General features: G+C 43.3%; 1 protein-coding gene across 1 annotated transcript in view; it reads left to right on the top strand.

Annotated features, from left to right (window-relative positions):
• Positions 1-18,692, top strand: part of Myo10 (myosin X) — a 213,467-nt gene that overhangs the window by 121,486 nt on the left and 73,289 nt on the right. Inside the window, exons 7-17 of the mRNA XM_028868176.2 lie at positions 627-640; positions 764-848; positions 1,947-2,050; positions 9,034-9,163; positions 12,831-12,949; positions 15,304-15,450; positions 15,631-15,731; positions 15,840-15,906; positions 16,430-16,522; positions 16,935-17,003; positions 18,314-18,396. Of these exons, the coding sequence (XP_028724009.1) occupies positions 627-640; positions 764-848; positions 1,947-2,050; positions 9,034-9,163; positions 12,831-12,949; positions 15,304-15,450; positions 15,631-15,731; positions 15,840-15,906; positions 16,430-16,522; positions 16,935-17,003; positions 18,314-18,396 (1,012 nt within the window). The remainder of the gene's footprint in view (positions 1-626; positions 641-763; positions 849-1,946; positions 2,051-9,033; positions 9,164-12,830; positions 12,950-15,303; positions 15,451-15,630; positions 15,732-15,839; positions 15,907-16,429; positions 16,523-16,934; positions 17,004-18,313; positions 18,397-18,692) is intronic.

Below are 18,692 nucleotides of genomic sequence, written 5' to 3'. Positions count from 1 at the left end.
AGGGGGGGGGTTGCCCTTTTTTCTTCTTCTCGATAGCTTTGTCTTAGCTCACAGTTTGGGGGAGCTGGAAGTCCAAGGTCAGTCATTTTTTTCAGACTCTGGTCCAAGCCTTCCTAGCTCTGTTGGAGCATGATGGATGGTGTCATGGAGCATGTGTGAGAGATCACATGACAGGAGGTAAGAGGAAGAGAGAACCAGGATGGCTAGACTCCATCCTTGACTATTCTCAAGAAGCTGACATGCCTATGAGATCAGCATTAACGTAACTTTAGTAACCTTGACCTAGCCACCTCCCACTGGGTCCCACCTCAGGTAAGGGTTCTGCCACCCTCATAGCATAGACCAAGGACTCCGTGCAGGGCCTTTGGGGCTACATTCAAGCCATGTCTACCCCGCAGCAGTCACCAAGCACTAGCCGTTTGCTGTAGTGGGTCCCATCATTTGGCACATACACGGGCATTATGTCATTGGAGCTGAATTTAGGTGAAGGGGGCTTTGCTTTGTTTGATGTCCTTCGGCACCAGTGGCAGCAATATCAGCGGACCGGGGAGCCATTACCCAAAGTCACGACTAACCTCCCGCCGTGTCTGTTTTCTTCCTTGACTTGCCTTACTTTTCACATGAAGATTTATTAGAAAAAGTAAGTAACTGTGATTCAATTCACAGTTTTCCTATGATGACAATTTTTGAGAGATTGTTTTTGTATTAAATGGTAAAAACATTTTTTTTATATACATAATAGAAATTTGGTTTCTCTCTACAGAACCGAGTAGTGAGGCAAAATCCTGGGGAGAGGAATTATCACATATTCTATGCACTGCTGGCAGGGCTGGAACAGAGAGAGAGAGGTGAGTGATGCACGGCCACAGAGACAAGCGGGTGGCAGCTTGTGGTCCATTTCAAACACATTGGGGATGGGGCGGGCAGCACAGGAACATCTCTGACTTCCACCGAGTGCAATAAAATGTGTGCTGTGAGAGTACAAAAGATGTTTTGATCCGAGGGTCAAAACAGCAAAGGGAGAAAATCAAACTGTTTGTAATTAGTCCATTTTTAATTTGATGGGTACTTGTGAGAAATATGTAATGTAACATAATCAGCTTTATTTCAGTGTGTGTGTGTGTGTGTGTGTGTGTGTGTGTGTGTGTGTGCATAGAGGCCAGAAGTTGACTCCAGTGGCTCTCCACCTTACCTACTGAGACAGGCTCACTCACTGAACCTAGAGTTTGCTACTGACACTGTGGTGGTTGACCAGTTAGCTCTGGGATCACAAGGTCACTATTCCACATGGCTTTGTATGTGTGTTCTGGGCATTGAACAGTGGTTGACCAGTTGGCCCTGGGATCACAAGGTCACTATTCCACATGGCTTTGTATGTGTGTTCTGGGCATTGAACAGTGGTTGACCAGTTGGCCCTGGGATCACAAGGTCACTATTCCACATGGTTTTGTATGTGTGTTCTGGACATTGAATTTGAGCTGCTTGACTAAGCCATCTCCATGGCCTACAGCTGTACTTTTGAAACATACCTAAGTAAAATTTCTAAAAGTTCATTTTTCTCTTTTGGTCTTACAAGAGAATGAACCTAGAACTTATGCGTCTTAAGCAAGTCCTTTTCCACCTAACCATCTCTAACACTGAATGTGTGACTTTTAAAAGAAAATAATATAGCAATACCCTCATTAATTTGTTTTTTCTGATCCTGCTTAATTTAATTGGTTGTTTTTAATTTGCCTGGATTGTTAAAAGGTAGCTTTATTAACATCTTAGTGTGTGGTCATTTGGGGTATGGAATTATGTGTGTATTTTAGTTATTGAAACCACAATACAGTCTCCTGCATTCTCAAGTAAGTACATAAGTATGTAAATTACAGTGATTGCTTCTAACTTTGGTCAGCCAAGGCCAGCTGAGTACTGATGTCCTATCTTTCTTTGTCTTTCTGTAGAAGAATTTTATTTATCTTTGCCAGAGAACTACCATTACTTGAATCAATCTGGATGTATAGAGGACAAGACAATCAGTGACCAAGAATCCTTCAGACAAGTTATTGTAAGTTACTTTTTTTAATCTTCTCCTCATAAGAGTATGGATTCATTTTTGTTTTCAAAAAATAATTATTTTTTTAATGAAAACAGACATGATTACATTTGAAGAACATATAAGAATAGTTATTTCTTGCCCCTGTTAATCACTGGGAAGCCTGCTTTCCAGGCTGGAAGGGAATCCCAGGAGTCCTTTGCAAGTGGTGAGTGACTCTGTCAATCAGGACAGGTGCATGACTCCCTTGGAACGGCATGTTCAGAGCCTGTGCTCTCATTTCCTCAAAACAAACGCCCAAAAACCCAGGGCTTTGCACCCTAGCAATAGTTCTCTGTTTTGAGGTGGCAGGTAGGGTTTCTTTTGGAAAACAGATTCATCATGGGCCAAGGTCACCACTGGGTCGTCACCCAGTCCCTGTAGTCTCTCCATTGGAATTAGTTCTGGTTGCATGGACAGTGCTGATCTTGACCCTGGTCATGGCAGCAACAGTCGCTAACATCTCTCAGTTCCCACAAGGGCTTTGGACAGGGTGACTGCACTAAAAATAAGCCTGGTCACCACACACCGTTAACAGCCTGCCTGACTGAGTGTGCCTGGCCATCGCATCACGGTGGGCCCACGTCTTTGCCAGAGTCCTCAGCTTTAGGACACAGTACCTGTAGGGTTTGACTCACCTTTAACCATAATCATGTATAAATACAGTTGACACGAGTGTGGGCATCCCTGTGTACCCACTACCCATGGACTCGTATTTAAATGTCAGCAGAGGGGAAAGCAATGTTTTTCAGTGTACTTAATGTATTCAGGCCTTTTGTGTTGCCAATTCCTAAACAATATAGCATAATAGTATATATAGTATATATGTATATATATATATATATATATATTTGTAGTATATATGTATATATACTACAATATATACATATGTAGTATATATGTATATATACATAATAGTATATATGTATATATATATTTGTGTAGATATGTGTGTGTATACTGTATTGGGCATTATAAGTAATTTGGAGATCATTTAAAGTATATAGAGAATGTACATAGGCCATGTATACATATTTATAAGGGACTTGAGCATTCTCAGACTGTAATGCCTACAGGGGAGCCTGGAACCAATCCACTGTGCATACATACCAAGGCATGCTTACACTTACTTTCTTGAACTTCACATGGACTCAGCTCTGCTCTTAATGGCCCTGTCAGGTCATTAGAATGGTGTCTTCTGGGAGACTACAGAGCCAGTGAACAGCCTGCCTTTACCCATACATTACAGAGCTGGTATACAAGTATACAGATCCCAGACAGAGCCGCCAGCCAGCTCCGTCCTGCTTTCAAGGCACTTTAGCCTTGTCTTTGTAAGTCATTCGAAGGTCAGAAACTGATTATTCAGTGTGTGGTGTCTTCACCAGTAGGGTCTCACCATCCAGTTCCAGTATGTAACCAAGAGCAACAGTAGTGTCCTCTAGTTCTGGGGACCCCTGAGGTCTTGCTTCCTGAGAAGTGACATACAAGGAGGAATACCATGTGATTTCAAAATGCCTATCAATCACACATAAATTCTCATCCCGTGTATATAATCTGGATCAAAGTTGGAAATGGAATTCAAGCTTCATGTGATGGTTCATGCCTGCGATCCCAGCACTTCGGTGGCTGAGACAGAAGGATTGCTGTGAGTTTAAGGTCGGCCTAACATGTAGAAAGACAAAAATAAATAAATAAACGAAGCAAAAAGGGGGGAAATGAAATTCAAAGCAGACGAGGCAGGAATGTGACCATCTTTCCTTTCTATTAAAAGGCACACAAATGTGCAGAGTGATTGAGCTGTCTCTCATTGTCTCTGTGTGTGTCTCTCTGTGTGCACACAAATGTGCAGAGCAGTGCAGGGTGATTGCGCTGTCTCTCAGTGTCTCTGTATGTGTCTCTCTCAGTCTCTGTTCCGTCTTTGTGTCTGACACTAGCCCCGTCACTATTCCATCTGCCCTCAGTTAGAGAAATCAAACCTGGGTCTGCACATATACCAGGCCTCTGAGCTTCACCCCGCTGAAGACATCACTCTTTGGTGTATACACCTTGGAGGGAAAGGATTTGTCTTGGCAGTTGGATTTTGTGAAGTGTTCTTTAAAGTACCATCAGCCCCCATATCTCTGAGACCCTCGTGTCTGAAGATAACCAGACTCAGATAGAAAATGCTTTTAAAAAGAGGAAAACAGGTTGCGTCTACAAAAGCAATATGACGTAAGATCCGCTGCTTTACAGCATATGCCTTGAGTTTGGTGTTATAGGTAATCTAGAGGTGGTTTAAGTCTGCAGGGGGGGCAGGCACAATGGCAAAGGCCTGGGATCCCAGCACTGCAGAGGTTAAAGCAGGATAACTGATGCAGATTTAGTGCCAGCCTGGGTTGCTTTGTGAGTTCAAGGCCAGCCTGGGATCCATACCACACTATAAATAAAGTGTGCAGGATGACTGAACAGGTCCTCTGCAAATGCTACACAATTTTATATACAGAACTGGATTAAACTTCTGGGCTCCTGGCACTCCTCGCAGGTACAACTGTGTTCTAAGTGGTCTTTCTTCTTTCTGTTACGGTCACACACTTTTCCCACTACACAGCCTTCTTCTCACAGTTCATCTCTTACTGTCTTTGTTGAAGAAGCATGTGTGGAAATTATCACTCATCCTCATTCTTGATGAATTGAGGGAAAGAATAGACAGTTATCTAGTCTAGTCTTGCCGCAGGCCTGCCCATTCCCAGAGAGCTGTGGCCACCAGGGTGCATTGCCTGGGAAGACCGTGGATGCTGTTCCTCTCCATTCCTCTTGGGGCACCATTTCCCCACACAAAACAGTTCCTTTCCGTGGGCTCCAAGTCAGCTTAGGGAGCTTGTTAATCCCTGTGTTTAAGCTTTATGGTTACATTGAAAAAGCAAGTGTTGGCATTTGAAGTTTGATCTTATGATGAAATGATATATTATGTAAGAAGGCAGGGTAATTTATATATGAAATCAGCATAATGTTCCTGACTAGTGTATTCTAGTCACACAGTCTCTTTATGGACATCCTTGTAGATCTGTAAGTGTTCAATTCACAACTACTCATTAGTGTTGGCCCACCAGAAGTATTAATGAAAAATTAGCTGATCTTTACTAAGATCATAAATGTGACATTTTGCTATTATTATTTAACCATTTAATTTTATTCTACAAGTTCTAAGCACGGCTTTTAAAAAAAAGTTACAACTTTGATGGAGGAGGAGGAAAAATATTCCTTCCTGGAAACAGCAAGATTTCCCTCTTCTCAAACTGATTGGGAGACATTTGAGATTCTTTATTATGCACGAAGATGAAACCCCTTATAGCAAGTGAAACCCGTCGTCAGGTATAACGTTTAGAAATGCTGAAAAAATTGTTTCTTATATAAGAAATGAGGGCAGGAGGCAGCAATATGCATTACATGTATATAGAATCCCTTTATTTTAAAAAAGAAATTACTTTATATATCATATACAAATAGCCATTGTAAGAGGATAAAAAAAATATTGAAGCAAAAGTATGTTCCAAAAGTGTTACTTTACATGGTGCAACTCTATGATTTTATTTTATCCTATACCATTCTCTGAATGCTATGTTTTCATAATGAACATGCTATCTTTGCCATGATTATATGATTATTATTTGGAAGGACACCTGCTTTTCCTCGGACCATAGGCTATGAATATATGCTCAATGTCATAGCCAGTTTTAATATAGCTTTCAAAACTGGGCCATAAATGTTTCAGCTGAGATGAAAAGCTATTTCAAGTCAGAAGTAACAACTAATTTATTTTACTGCCTCCATCTGGCCCACCAGGATGGTGGCTGACGGAATGTGTGTGAAGTAGCAAGAGACTTTGATGCGTGTTGGCCTGTTTGTTCTCTTCACAAATACTGGATGTTTACAGCATCCTTGGCTGTGGACCACCGCTAAGATTTGCAGACTTCAGAGACCGCATGTACCCAGGGGTTTTGAGTGGTGTGTGGCCATAGTTATATATCTGCAAATTCATTCTGTATGAATCAGGTTGTGTTAACTTTTCAAACGATTTTTTTTTTCTCTCTTCCAATCTTGGAAAACTTGGGGGTTGTTGATGTAGAGAACAGGGAAAGGGTTGGGAATGTTGCTGATTTTTTAGAATCTTTGCCTGGCATGCACAGAGCCCCAGGTTCCATCCCAGTACCACAACTTTGTATCTAACGGTGCTGAGGCAAGGGGAAGTTTTCAGAATGAGGAGGATTACAGAGGTGTTTTTGCAATCATGATCCCTTTTGCAGGGATGCACAGCAAGGGCATCAGAGAGAGGCAGTGACTGGTGATAAGCAGAGATCCTTGGATGTCTGTGGGGACACTGTGGTGCTGGCCGAGCTTCTGCAGAGACTCCTCTTGTCGGGCATCTATCGGGAAGAGCTCTTCCTTCATGCCTTTTCGACTTTATTTAACCGGTTGCAACTTGACACGAATAACTCCACTTTGATTCCAACAGCCTTCGGTCAACATAAGCTATGTCGTACATGAGATAATTTCATTTAACACGTATGAATCATTATATAACACATCACTACCAAAGTACTTCCTTGTCACTGCTTAAGCTCCCAGCAGCCTCCTTTCCCACCCTTTCAAGAATACCACGGTTCAGGGATCTGCCAGGGTCCCTGTGCTTTCTGAGAGGGTCACTTACCTCTAGTTGCTACTGTGACACAATTGTTTCTAATGTGACGATCTGCTGCTTCAGAATCTAGCGCCACATATCACCACCCCACCCCCCATATCACATTCACAGGCATCTGTTTATGTGCTTAATAGAAACTTTTATTTAAAAAAAAAAACAACCCTCTGTGTAACTCCGTACCCATTTTGTAACTAAGTTGGTATTTAGCAATTCCAAGCCAAGCCATACTGAGAACTTCCCAGGACTTTTATTTCAGTCTCGAGCCATATTATTGAGATAATAAAATAATTATAATAGCCTTAAACAGTGGCTATTCTCACCAGAGGGAATGAGAATGAGACACTGCTTAGTAAAACAATGATAAAAAGAACAGCAAGAAACAGAAGTTATTGCTAGGAGTTTTAAGGCACATGCCCATGCTGGTGATAATTGTTGGGGCTATTAAATTTTCCTGTGATTAATTCAATTACACCAGAACCATAGTCTAATTTACTAATCATTTAGAGTTAGACTCAAAAAGAAAGAAGTTAACAATTCATTAGTATAGTGAACATATTAACTCTGTCCCATTTCATATTTTCATATGTTACCTTTGAATGTATTTTAAGAAGTTATCCAAGTTGTGTGTGTGTGTGTGTGTGTGCGCGTGTGCGCGCGCACGCACGCGCGTGTGTCTACCCTTATACACATGCACAATTGCATGGAGTGCAGCCACATACCTGTCATCGTGTGCACGTAGAGCTCAGAGAACATCTTGTATCAGTCTGCAACTTCCACTTTGTTTGAGATGATCTCTTGTCAGCTCACAGTATTCTAGGGGATTCTCTTTATACCCCTTCATCGTTACCCCAACGCATTGGACCTGCAGATTGCTTTACTGCATCCAGCTTTCACATGAGTTCTGGTGATCTTGCATGGCAGGTGCACTACCCACTGAGCCAACTCCCCAGACCTGACAATTTTGTTTCATGAACTGTGTATTGATACGTTTTCACTTGATAGAAACTGCCTGCTACCGTTCACATACATTTTTAAATCTTATTTACTTTTCGTGCTTTAGAGCCCAGGTAAGTGATTCTGTTGTTTTAACTTCAGCGCAGTGGCTGTGCCTTAATCTACTGCTGTTTCAGCCAGCAATTGCAACTCCACCATTACCGGCCTGCTTCTCTAGCAGCGGACTGGCCACGTAGGCCACAGCCTGGCAGGAATCCTATTCCTGCAGGCACGGGCTCTGTCACTACTGCTACAGGTAGCTTTAACTAAATCTCTATCGTTCTATTTCTCAATAAGACTCAAGAGTCAAAGGCTGGGGTGAAAACCTGCTAGCTCAGAGAGGCTGGCTTGCAGTTAGCTAACCTTCTCTCCTTGCTCCTTCTGCTTCACCAGATCAGAAAATACTGGGCCACTCCAAACCCCACCCTGCTACTTCCTGTGTCTCTCTATCTCTCCGGGATGCCCTCTGATGCTCTATGATAACTGTTTGTCAACTAGTTGCTAACTCAGCCTCCTGACTCAAGGTTAATTTTGTTTAATTAACACAAATGCAAACTCGGGGTTCACAGTGTGATCCAGTATCCCCCAACATGACTCCGTGAAGATGTTCTGTTTCTGTGGTCCTTATGGGAACTGGCTAATGGGAACAAATGCATTGTTTTCTTTGGAATTTTGAGATAGATGATGTCCTGCTATGTGACCCAGGCTAGTCTTGAATTTATGGTAATTGACCTTCTCTGGCCTCCTAGATTCTAGGGTTACAGGCATGCACTGCCATGATGGTTTTTGGCTTAGAAAATATCTATACACTCATAGAAAGAAAGCAAAATTCACTTTTGCACAGCATAGGTACTTTGTAATTATTTTGCTCATTTCTGACTTGATTTTCAACTTTGTTTTAAAAGTCTTGAAACTGAAAAATGATTATTTCTTTGCTCTCCCTTGCATATTATCCCCCTGCCTCCAGTTTATGTAAAGAGAGCCGTGATCATTGTGCTTTTGTATTGGAGGAGAGAAGCCTTTTGTTGACCTTGTGATAACCGTGATTTCTAGGAAGCTGTTTAGTAATGGAAGCAGGAAGCTGCCTGTATCACAGACGTGTGGTCCTGTATTGGTTGGATTCTCAGCGTTCTTCATTTCTGCCATTTTTGTTTTTAACATGCGGTGTTGTTAGAGTCAGTGGTTATGCGTCATGTTTTTTGTTTGTTTGTTTGTTTGTTCTTGTCTTTAGAAGCATACCTACTACTTTAACTTCGTCACAAACGCAGTTTTTGTTCTCTTCCAGACGGCAATGGACGTCATGCAGTTCAGCAAGGAGGAAGTCCGGGAGGTTCTGAGGTTGCTGGCTGGGATACTGCATCTCGGCAACATCGAATTTATCACTGCTGGAGGGGCGCAGGTTTCCTTCAAAACAGGTGAGACCAAGCCGGCCACCCACCCCCACCCCTGTCCCCACCCCCACTCCCTCCCCTGGTCCCCTTCAGTGTTTCCTCATAAGAGACTAGGCCCAGAAACTTGAGGCATTATCCTCCAAAGCCATGTTTGTTTGTTTGTTTGTTTTTGAGACAGGGTTTCTCTGTATAGTCCTGGCTGTCCTGGAACTCACTCTGTAGACCAAGCTGGCCTTGAACTCAGAGATCCACCTGCCTCTGCCTCCTGAGTACTGAGCATGTGCCACCACCGCCAGGCTGACTTGTGGTCCTTTACAGAAAGTTTTCTGGTGCCAGAATAGAGCTACAGACTTCCCCTCTCTTTGAAGCTGGGGCTTGAACCCATGGTCTCACCCACTCTGCCATGCTAAACACATGTCCACTACTGAGCCACATCCAGCTCAGGAGGTTGGAGCGTCACCTGTGTGATGTGAAGTGTCAGGGTGAGAGTCAAAGCCTGTGGAAAGTTCCTGAACTGGGGCTGGCATCTGTTCTTATTCTTACTAAGAAGGGAAATGGGCCAAATAAGTAGAAATCTGAGCAACAAGTACTTAATATAGGGAAAATGTTGAGTCAGGCAGTGGCCTGCTTTGTCTTAGTTTTCAGAGTTTTCCAACTGTGGTGCCTAGTGACAGTCTGGGTTCATAGCCCAGTTCTGCCAGGACTGGTTCCTCCTGTTCCTTATCCCTTTGCACTTATGACTTCCTCCTGGTAGAGTACCTCAGGGTTTGTTGTCTACATGCAATGCCAGTTGAGGTACTTTTAAATGTATATACATATATATGTACACACACACACACACACACACACACACACACACATATATATATATATATATATATATATATATATAGAGAGAGAGAGAGAGAGAGAGAGAGAGAGAGAGAGATTTTGAGAAGTTTTCTGATGGAAGCAATAAATGGTGTTGCAGAATCTGGAAACTGGATGTGTCTGGGACCAAAGTGTCTCTCTGGGAACTCCTTCCGTGGTCAGTGTTTATCAAGTGTTTTGACCCCACCTAATTCTTTTCAGTGCCCTAGAAGCCTGAGAGCCTTTGTTTAGAGTTGGAGAGAGAAATGATTTAGAGATTTAAGAGACTGGTGGCTTTTTGAGAGGACCTGCCTTCTGTAACTCAGGTTCTAAAGGACCTAGTGCCATCTTCTGGCCTCCTCGGGCAATGCAAATGTACACAAATATACGTACAGGCAAAACACTTTAGAGAATATGTGTGTGTGTATGTATAAAATCTTTTTTTTTTCTTCTTTTGCTTTTCAAATCAAGGTTTCTCTGTGTAACAGCCCTGGCTGTCCTGGAATTCTCTTTGTAGACCAGGCTGGCCTTGAACTCACAGAAACCTGTCTGCCTCTGCCTTTGGATACTGGCATTAAAGGGGTACGCCACCACACCTTACATATATATTCTTTTTTTTTTTTTTTTTTTTTTTTTTTTGGTTTTTCGAGACAGGGTTTCTCTGTGTAGCTTTGCGCCTTTCCTGGGACTCACTTGGTAGCCCAGGCTGGCCTCGAACTCACAGAGATCCGCCTGGCTCTGCCTCCCGAGTGCTGGGATTAAAGGCGTGTGCCACCACCGCCCGGCGCATATATATTCTTAAAACAGCCTTTATTTATGTGGGCAGTGCATGTTCACATCTACCGCAGTAGAAATTATGGTTATGGGTTGGGTATGGTAGTACAGCCCTGATGATGCCACCATACAGGAGGCTGAGACAGGAGGATGGGGAGTTGCCGGTCAGCCTAGGCTACAGAACAAGCCCATAGCCAAGCTAGGCAACCTAGCAAGACCATGTCTCAACAACAAAGAGAAACCCTGAGGAACATAAAACATTTCTTTATTGTCTGAGTTGGGAGTGTGACTCAGTCAAGTGTTTGCTCGCTCTGCAGGCATGAAGACCTGGGTTCAGAACCTTGTAGAAGTTGGGGGGGTTATCTGTAACCCTGCCCTGGGAGAGACAGACGAGGTACAGACACATGTGGATCCCTGGAGCTCCTTGACCAGCTGGTCTGGCCAAATCAGTGAGGTCTGGCTTCAGTGAGAAACCCTCAAAAAATAAGGTGGAGAGTGATTAAGAAAGACACTCTGTCAACCTCTGGCTTCTACCTGCATGCACACACCCATATGAACATAATATGTACTGCACACATGTATTAATTCACTTAATAACAATACATGAACCATACGGAAATAAATCTATTTTTGTTTCCCCAAATAGAAAAAAGGTCAGGGAGAAGAGTTCGATTATTCCATCATCCATTTTACCTTTTAGCCATTTTTTTAAACTTTTCTTGTATTATTATCATTATTTTAATTGAATATAATCACATCATTTTCCCTTTTCCTCTCTCTAATTCCTCCCACCCTCTCACTCCTTCTCAGATCCATAGTCCTTTTCACCTCAGTGTATAACTACAACAAGCTGAATCCATGTAGTGTTGCTTGTATGTATGTGATTTCAGGGATGACCCTTGGTATAGGATAATCAATTAAGGGACTCGTCCCTGGGGAAGACTGATTCTCCTGTTGTTCTTCATCTAGGGGAGAGGACTCGTGAGATTGTCCTTGTTCAAGTCTTAGTTTGGTAGCCATATTGTTGAGTATCATGGATAAAACTTCCTTGTCATTTCTAGGAGATGCAATCTCACAACAGATTTCCTGGTCCTCTATCTCTTACAATCTTTCCGGCCCCCTTTCCCTAACCTTCCCTGAGCTTTAGGTGTATAGTTGTGTTGTAGATATCTCCATTGCCTTTGGGGACCCCATGATCATTGTTCCCAGAATTTTGACCAGTTGTGCTTTTCTGTAATGGCCTCTGTCTGTAGTGACTTTTGTTGTTTTGTTTTGTTTTTTGTTTGTTTGTTTGTTTTGAGGACAGGGATTCTCTGTCTATCTTTGGAGCTCTGGGGACCAGGCTGGCCTCTAACTCACAGAGATCCAACTGCCTCTGCCTCATGGAGTGCTGGAATTAAAGGCGTGCACCACCACCACCCATCCAGAGCAACTTTCTTTAGTGTCGTACATCATAAAAGACAGTTGATTTTCTGTCCCTTTTAAATTTTTATATATTCTTATTTATGTGTATCTATGTGCACCTGCTTGTCTGTAGGTTACCAGTGTGAGTGTGGGTTCCTTCAGTCTAGATGGTTGTGACCCACCTACTGTAGGTGGGTACTAGGAATCAAACCCAGGTCCTCTGCAAGAGCAGCAAGTACTCTTTTAACTGCTGAGCCATTTCTCCAGCCCCAACAACTTGTAACTGCTTTTAAATTCAGTTTGCTAAGATGCCCCGTGTCTTGTAACCTCTTAAAAAACCGTTTTGTTCTGGTGAGAGAACTGTCATGGCAAAGCCAGTTGCCCTTGAGTGCTACCAGTGAAAATGTGGCAGACCTCTTCGTCTCATGGTCACCTGCCATCCCTTTACCCAGGCCCTGGGTCCTTCCACTCTCCTAACCTGGGATGGCTGAGGGAGTTCTCAGCTTAGCCATGAGCTGTGTCCGTCAGCCCCGCCTGAGGAGTTGTGGACGGTCCTCCGCTTTCTGGTGTTGCCGTGTGTGGTTGGATTCGAACCCAGCTGAGGTCCAGCATCTGGTGTGTTTGAGGGGTCTGGGTTCACCTGTGCCTCCTTCTTCACTTTCAGCTTTGGGTAGGTCTGCGGAGTTACTTGGGCTGGACCCAACACAGCTCACAGATGCTCTGACCCAGAGATCCATGTTCCTCAGGGGAGAAGAGATCCTGACGCCTCTCAGCGTTCAGCAGGTATGCCACTGAAACTTGTCTCAAATGACTTCCTGGGGGCTCCTGATCCGCGGCTTGCTTTGCTTTATGTGACCACAATGAAACGACTGACTCATAGGCAAAATATAAAGGATACCCAAGCCCGGGAAACAGATGGAATTGGTTTGTGAGTGACAGGCCAGCGTAGTTCTGATGAGCTCGGGTCTGGTGTGCACCGACTGAGGCCGAGTCTTGATCCTTCCATTTAAGACGGTCTGTTCTTGGGAAATGTGTTCACTATGCCTCGGTTCCTTAAGTCAAGGATATGCCTAATTCATAGGACCCTTATGAAGATAAAAATAGCAAATACTTGGCGTAACTACTTAGCATCTGCTGCAGAGTAAGCATTCAATAAAAATAAGCCATGAGTTATTGCCCTCACTGTACTCGAAGACAGCAAAGCCGTGTGTTATTTGTTTTTGCCTCTGCTGCTGCCTTGAACCAGTTTACACTGACTGGCCCTTCTAATCTTCCTTCTCAATTTTTGTATTACACTGATTGATTGATTTGTGTTTGTGCCTTGTGCCCATGTATGGGAAACAGAGAACAAGTCGTGGGAGTTGGTTTTCTCCTTCCAACATGTGGTTCCTGGGGATTGACAAAGGTCATCGGGCTTAGTGCCAAAGAAAAACTGTCCCCACTGAGCTGTCTTACTCACCCCTTCTATCTGTCTGTCTGTCTATCTAGCTACCTGTCTACCTGTCTATCTGCCTGCCTGCCCACCCACCCGCACATCCGTCCGTCTGTCGTGTCTTTCTTCTCCTCCTCCTCCTTCTTCTTCTTCCTCTCTCTCTGTCTCTCTGTCTCTGTCTATCTCTCTGTGTCTCTGTCTGTCTCTGTCTCTCTCTCTCTCTGCCTCTCTCTCTCTCTCTCTCTCTCTCTCTCTCTCTCTCTCTCTCTCTCGATAGGGTCTCACTGTGTAGCCCTGACTGACCTAGAATGCTCTGTGTAGCCCAGGCAGGCCTTGAATGCATAGAGATCTGCTTGCCTCTGCCTCTTTTGTGTTGGAAGACATACTTTAACATATCTGGCCTAATCTTTTCTAAATAAAAATGTTATCCCATAACAAAAAAAAAAAAAAAAAAAAAAAAAAAAAAAAAAAAAAAAAAAAAAAAAAAAAAACCTTTATGGGTAAAAAATTTAAAAATGAAAAGAAAATAGTATAACATGAATTCTAATATGGTCTTGTAATAAAAAACCTTGAGCTACATATTGGATTAAATGCTAAAAGATCAGAGAAATAAAGGAATAAGCCACTGCCACTTCTTACCTCTAGGACTCCTCAGCCTAAAAAGCCCTCTTATTTCCTGTCTCCTCACACTTTATATACCTTTCTCTGTCCAGCCATTAAAGGCCTGTGTGCTGGGGGCTGGACAGGTGGCTCAGAGGTTAAGAGCACTGGCCACTCTTCCAGAGGTCCTGAGTTGAATTCCTAATCATCACATGGTGGCTCACAACCATCTACAATGAGATCTGGTGCCCTCTTCTGGCCTGCATACAGAACACTATATACATAATAAATAAAAGATCTTTAAAAAAAAAAAAAAAAAAAAAAAAAAGGCCTGTGTGCGTCCCAAGTACTGCACACTGCCTGGCTCTGTTTCTCTTCTAGACTGAGTCAATCTCATGTAGTCCAGAGTGACTTTGAACTCACAGAGATCCAGACAGATCTCTGTCTCCCGAGTGCTAGGATTAAAGGTGTGTGCCACCACTGCCTGGCATCTGTGTTTAATCTAGTGCTTGCTCTATTCTCTGATCTTCAGGCAAATTTTATTAGGGTACACAATATGTCACCACAAAATAATTTTAATGATAGGTCTTAATATTTTAAACCTGATATAACATTTATTAATGTCCATGTATACAGATTAGGACCCCTTTGTATAAATGGACATGTGAAGTTGTGTTTGGAAGGCAGGTGTTTATGAATGGACATGTGAAGTTGAGTTTGGAAGGCAGGTGTTTATGAATGGACGTGTGAAGTTGAGTTTGGAAAGCAGGTGTTTATGAATGGACATGTGAAGTTGAGTTTGGAAGGCAGGTGTTTATGAATGGACATGTGCAGTTGAGTTTGGAAGGCAGGTGTTTATGAATGGACATGTGAAGTTGAGTTTGGAAGGCAGGTGTTTATGAATGGACATGTGAAGTTGTATTTGGAAGGCAGGTGTTTATGGGAGTTCTTGGTGAATGGGTCTGTCCTTTCTTTGGCTGCCTGTCTCCCTGGGTGACACTGATTCACTTGTCTGTGAAGACCAAGTCCTCCCGCAAAGCACTGTGTCCCCCAGTGGGATGGGACAAGTTGGTTATGCCTCCTGCCATGGTCTTTCCTCCTCCAGGCAGTGGATAGCAGAGACTCCTTGGCCATGGCACTTTATGCACGCTGCTTCGAGTGGGTAATCAAGAAGATCAACAGCCGGATCAAGGGCAAAGAAGACTTCAAATCGATTGGCATCCTTGACATCTTTGGATTTGAAAACTTCGAGGTACGCCTGCAGAGACCGGGACGGGCGCCTTCTGTTTGGAAGCTGCTCTGAAACGCTTTTCTTAAAGCAGCCATGGATGTTTTTCCCTGTAGACCTTTCTTCTCTCTTCTGCCCCTTGTTCACTTTTCTGGGTACCCTCAAGAGCCCTGAAGAACTTACTCACTGTATCTCCACCCTCAGGTTAACCACTTTGAACAGTTCAATATCAACTATGCAAACGAGAAGCTTCAGGAATACTTCAACAAACATATTTTTTCTTTAGAACAACTGGAATATAGCAGGTAAGCACTTCAGGATTCCACTTCAAAATCTTATTTTTTTTATCAGCAAATAAGTTAGTATGAAGGTGTATCTTGATTTCACATGGCCCCTTTTTCTTCTTCCCCCAGAGAAGGGTTGGTGTGGGAAGATATTGACTGGATAGACAATGGAGAATGCCTAGACTTGATTGAGAAGGTAATGGGTAGTGGAAGAATGAATGGTTGCAGTCCCCAGGGTGTCCAGCTGAGCTGATTCATATTTATGGGAACAAAATAACTTGTGCAAACATGCACATCAAAGATGTGAATGTTTAGAACACAATGGGCCATTTGGAAACCTGAACGTGAATGCACCGTGAGGTTGGATTTAAATACTTGGCTGCTTCCAGGCTATTGTCTCACTGAACTCGATATTTTAGAATCAACAGTGTGTGTGTGAACTGGCCTCACTTAGATGTGAAGGACCTGCAAATCCTTGTCTGCATCACACGTAGGCCTGCCAGGTGTAAAAGTTTATCCGTAGTGTTTCAGTGTGTCCCATTTTTGAAAACACGCCTGGCATTTCACTGCTTTTCTTTGTGTTTCATTCTGAATTTTCAGCCCCAGAGAACACAGTGATGTTTCTTTTTTAAGCCTCTGACTGGGTCGGAACTCTGAAGTGGTTTGAAAGACAGACATTCCACACTTAATTCATTCAACCTTTGTCTCTCCTCTTGTAGAAACTTGGCCTCCTTGCCTTGATCAATGAAGAGAGCCATTTTCCTCAAGCCACAGACAGCACCTTGTTGGAGAAGTTGCACAATCAACACGCTGTATGTCAAAAGCAGCCTTTTGTGTCTGAGCCGCAGAGCTGAGCATTGGGATGCCGAGTGGGGGGCCCAGCGCTGCTGGCTCTGCTATGCCTCCCACGTTTAATGTGCAGTGTCCCCGAAATCGAAGCTTTTCTCCTCCCTTACTTCCTGTATTGAAAAAAGTTAGCTTTGGGGGAGCTGGAAAGAGTAGGCCCGAGTTTATTTCCTAAGTGGACAACTGAAATGTTCAGTCTATTGTCGTGACACAGTTGAGAGCAATGGTTATGGAGTCCATCCCTTGCCATCTGCCAAAACTCTGATGGTCTGTGGCTAGCTTTGGCACAACTGTTGCCTTGCGTTCAACGTGGATTTCTCAAGAAGTCGAAGGAAATCAATGAGTAAAATAAGGCTTTTGTGTCTTTTTTTACATTAGAATAACCACTTTTATGTGAAACCCCGAGTTGCGGTCAACAACTTTGGAGTGAAACACTATGCTGGAGAGGTAATAATTTCTTCAGACGTTATTGAGGGCTGGGATGTGGCTCAGTTGCCGCTGCACTTACTAGGGATATGGAAAACCCTGAGTTTCATGCCGAGTACCACATAAACCAGACATGGTGAAGCACGCCTGAAGGGTGGTGGGAGCAGGAAGATCAGAAGTTAAAGGTCACGGCCGTGCCAAAATACAATTCTCACCTCAAAGGGGCAAGAGGAAGTCTTATTCCGCAGCCAACTATGAACGACCATACCTGGGAAGACAGGTGTAGGTTACCCCACACATCATGTTCGATGTGGTGGTAACATTTTCATGAAATTTTATAGTAATGGAACAGAGAAAATCATGAGTCAAGACTCACTTCAAATACATTGATGGGGACACCAGGTAGGTAGTAGGTACAGCAAAGAAAGCAGAGTGCCTCAGCTACAGGCCTCAGGTGCTCAGAGGACATTCATAGCTTTCCGGTTGGTGGGAGTTAGTGGCCTGTTGAATTAAGGTTTCATTGGATGGTCACAGGACATTAAGTCACACACAGAGGAGGATAATGGCTATTCAAGAGGCCAAGATAGCCCAAGATAATTTGTAATTAGGCCCCCTACCTACGGCATTCCAAACTGTCCACAGCCATTAAGTTCCACTTAACCTGTGTAGAATGGTCAAGCCAGGTACATTGTTGTGGTTTCTGGGAGTCTCATCCACAATCAGAACTTCAAGGTCATTCTTGCCTATAGAGGAAAGCATGTGGTCAGCCTGGACTGCATTAGCCCAACAGAAACAAACAAACAAACAAACAAATAAAACAAGGTATTTATTAGTATTTGCCCACTTGGTGCTCACAAGACGTAGTTGTTTGAGAAGCCAGGTACAACTTTGTTAAAATGATTGCTTTTCATTAAGTCTAGCTTTTACAGAATTTGCCAGCTTGGTATGGTGGCATCTGCCTGTAATCTCAGAACTCGGGAGGATCCTGAGTTTGAGTGAGTCTTTGCCCCATACTGAGATCTTGTACCCAAAGAGTTAAGAGTAGTTGATCATGGGCTGGAGAGATGCCTCAGAGGTTAAGAGCACTGCTTGTTCCTCCAAAGGTCCTGAGTTCAATTCCCAGCATCCATATGGTGGCTCACAATCATCCGTAATGAGATCTGGTGCCATCTTCTGGCCTGTAGGTATACATGTGCACTGTATACATAATAAATAAATAAATAAATAAATAAATAAATAAATAAATAAATAAATAAATAGAGTAATTGATCATAACTTGAAACTAATTTATTGAGAGTATAACACTTTCTCTTATTTTGTTTTTAAACAAGGTGCAGTATGATGTCCGAGGCATCCTGGAAAAGAACAGGGACACCTTTAGGGATGACCTTCTCAACCTGCTGAGGGAGAGCAGGTAGGTGGGGTCTCCTCCAGGCAGTCATTAGCAAGCAGATTACCATTTGTGTGAATGCAGAGCAGACTTCTATTGTGGAAGCAGTGACTTAGCTTCTTCTCCAGACAACATTTCATCAATGACCTAAGGGCTGTCATATAGTAAGTAGCAAGAACTACCACTCAATGAGGCAGAAACCCCAGCAAACCCATGAGTTAGGCACTCCCATCAATTGTGTGACAGGCAAGGCAACTGAGGCTGGCAGCAGTTAAGTCATTGCTGAGGATGGTATCTCAGCTAGAGCCAGAGGCTGAGCT

Source organism: Peromyscus leucopus, chromosome 11, assembly GCF_004664715.2.
Source record: "Peromyscus leucopus breed LL Stock chromosome 11, UCI_PerLeu_2.1, whole genome shotgun sequence".
In the NCBI taxonomy this organism is placed as follows: Eukaryota; Metazoa; Chordata; class Mammalia; order Rodentia; family Cricetidae; genus Peromyscus; species Peromyscus leucopus.
Note: the sequence above shows the minus strand (reverse complement) of the source record. Positions and strands in the feature narration are given on the sequence as shown.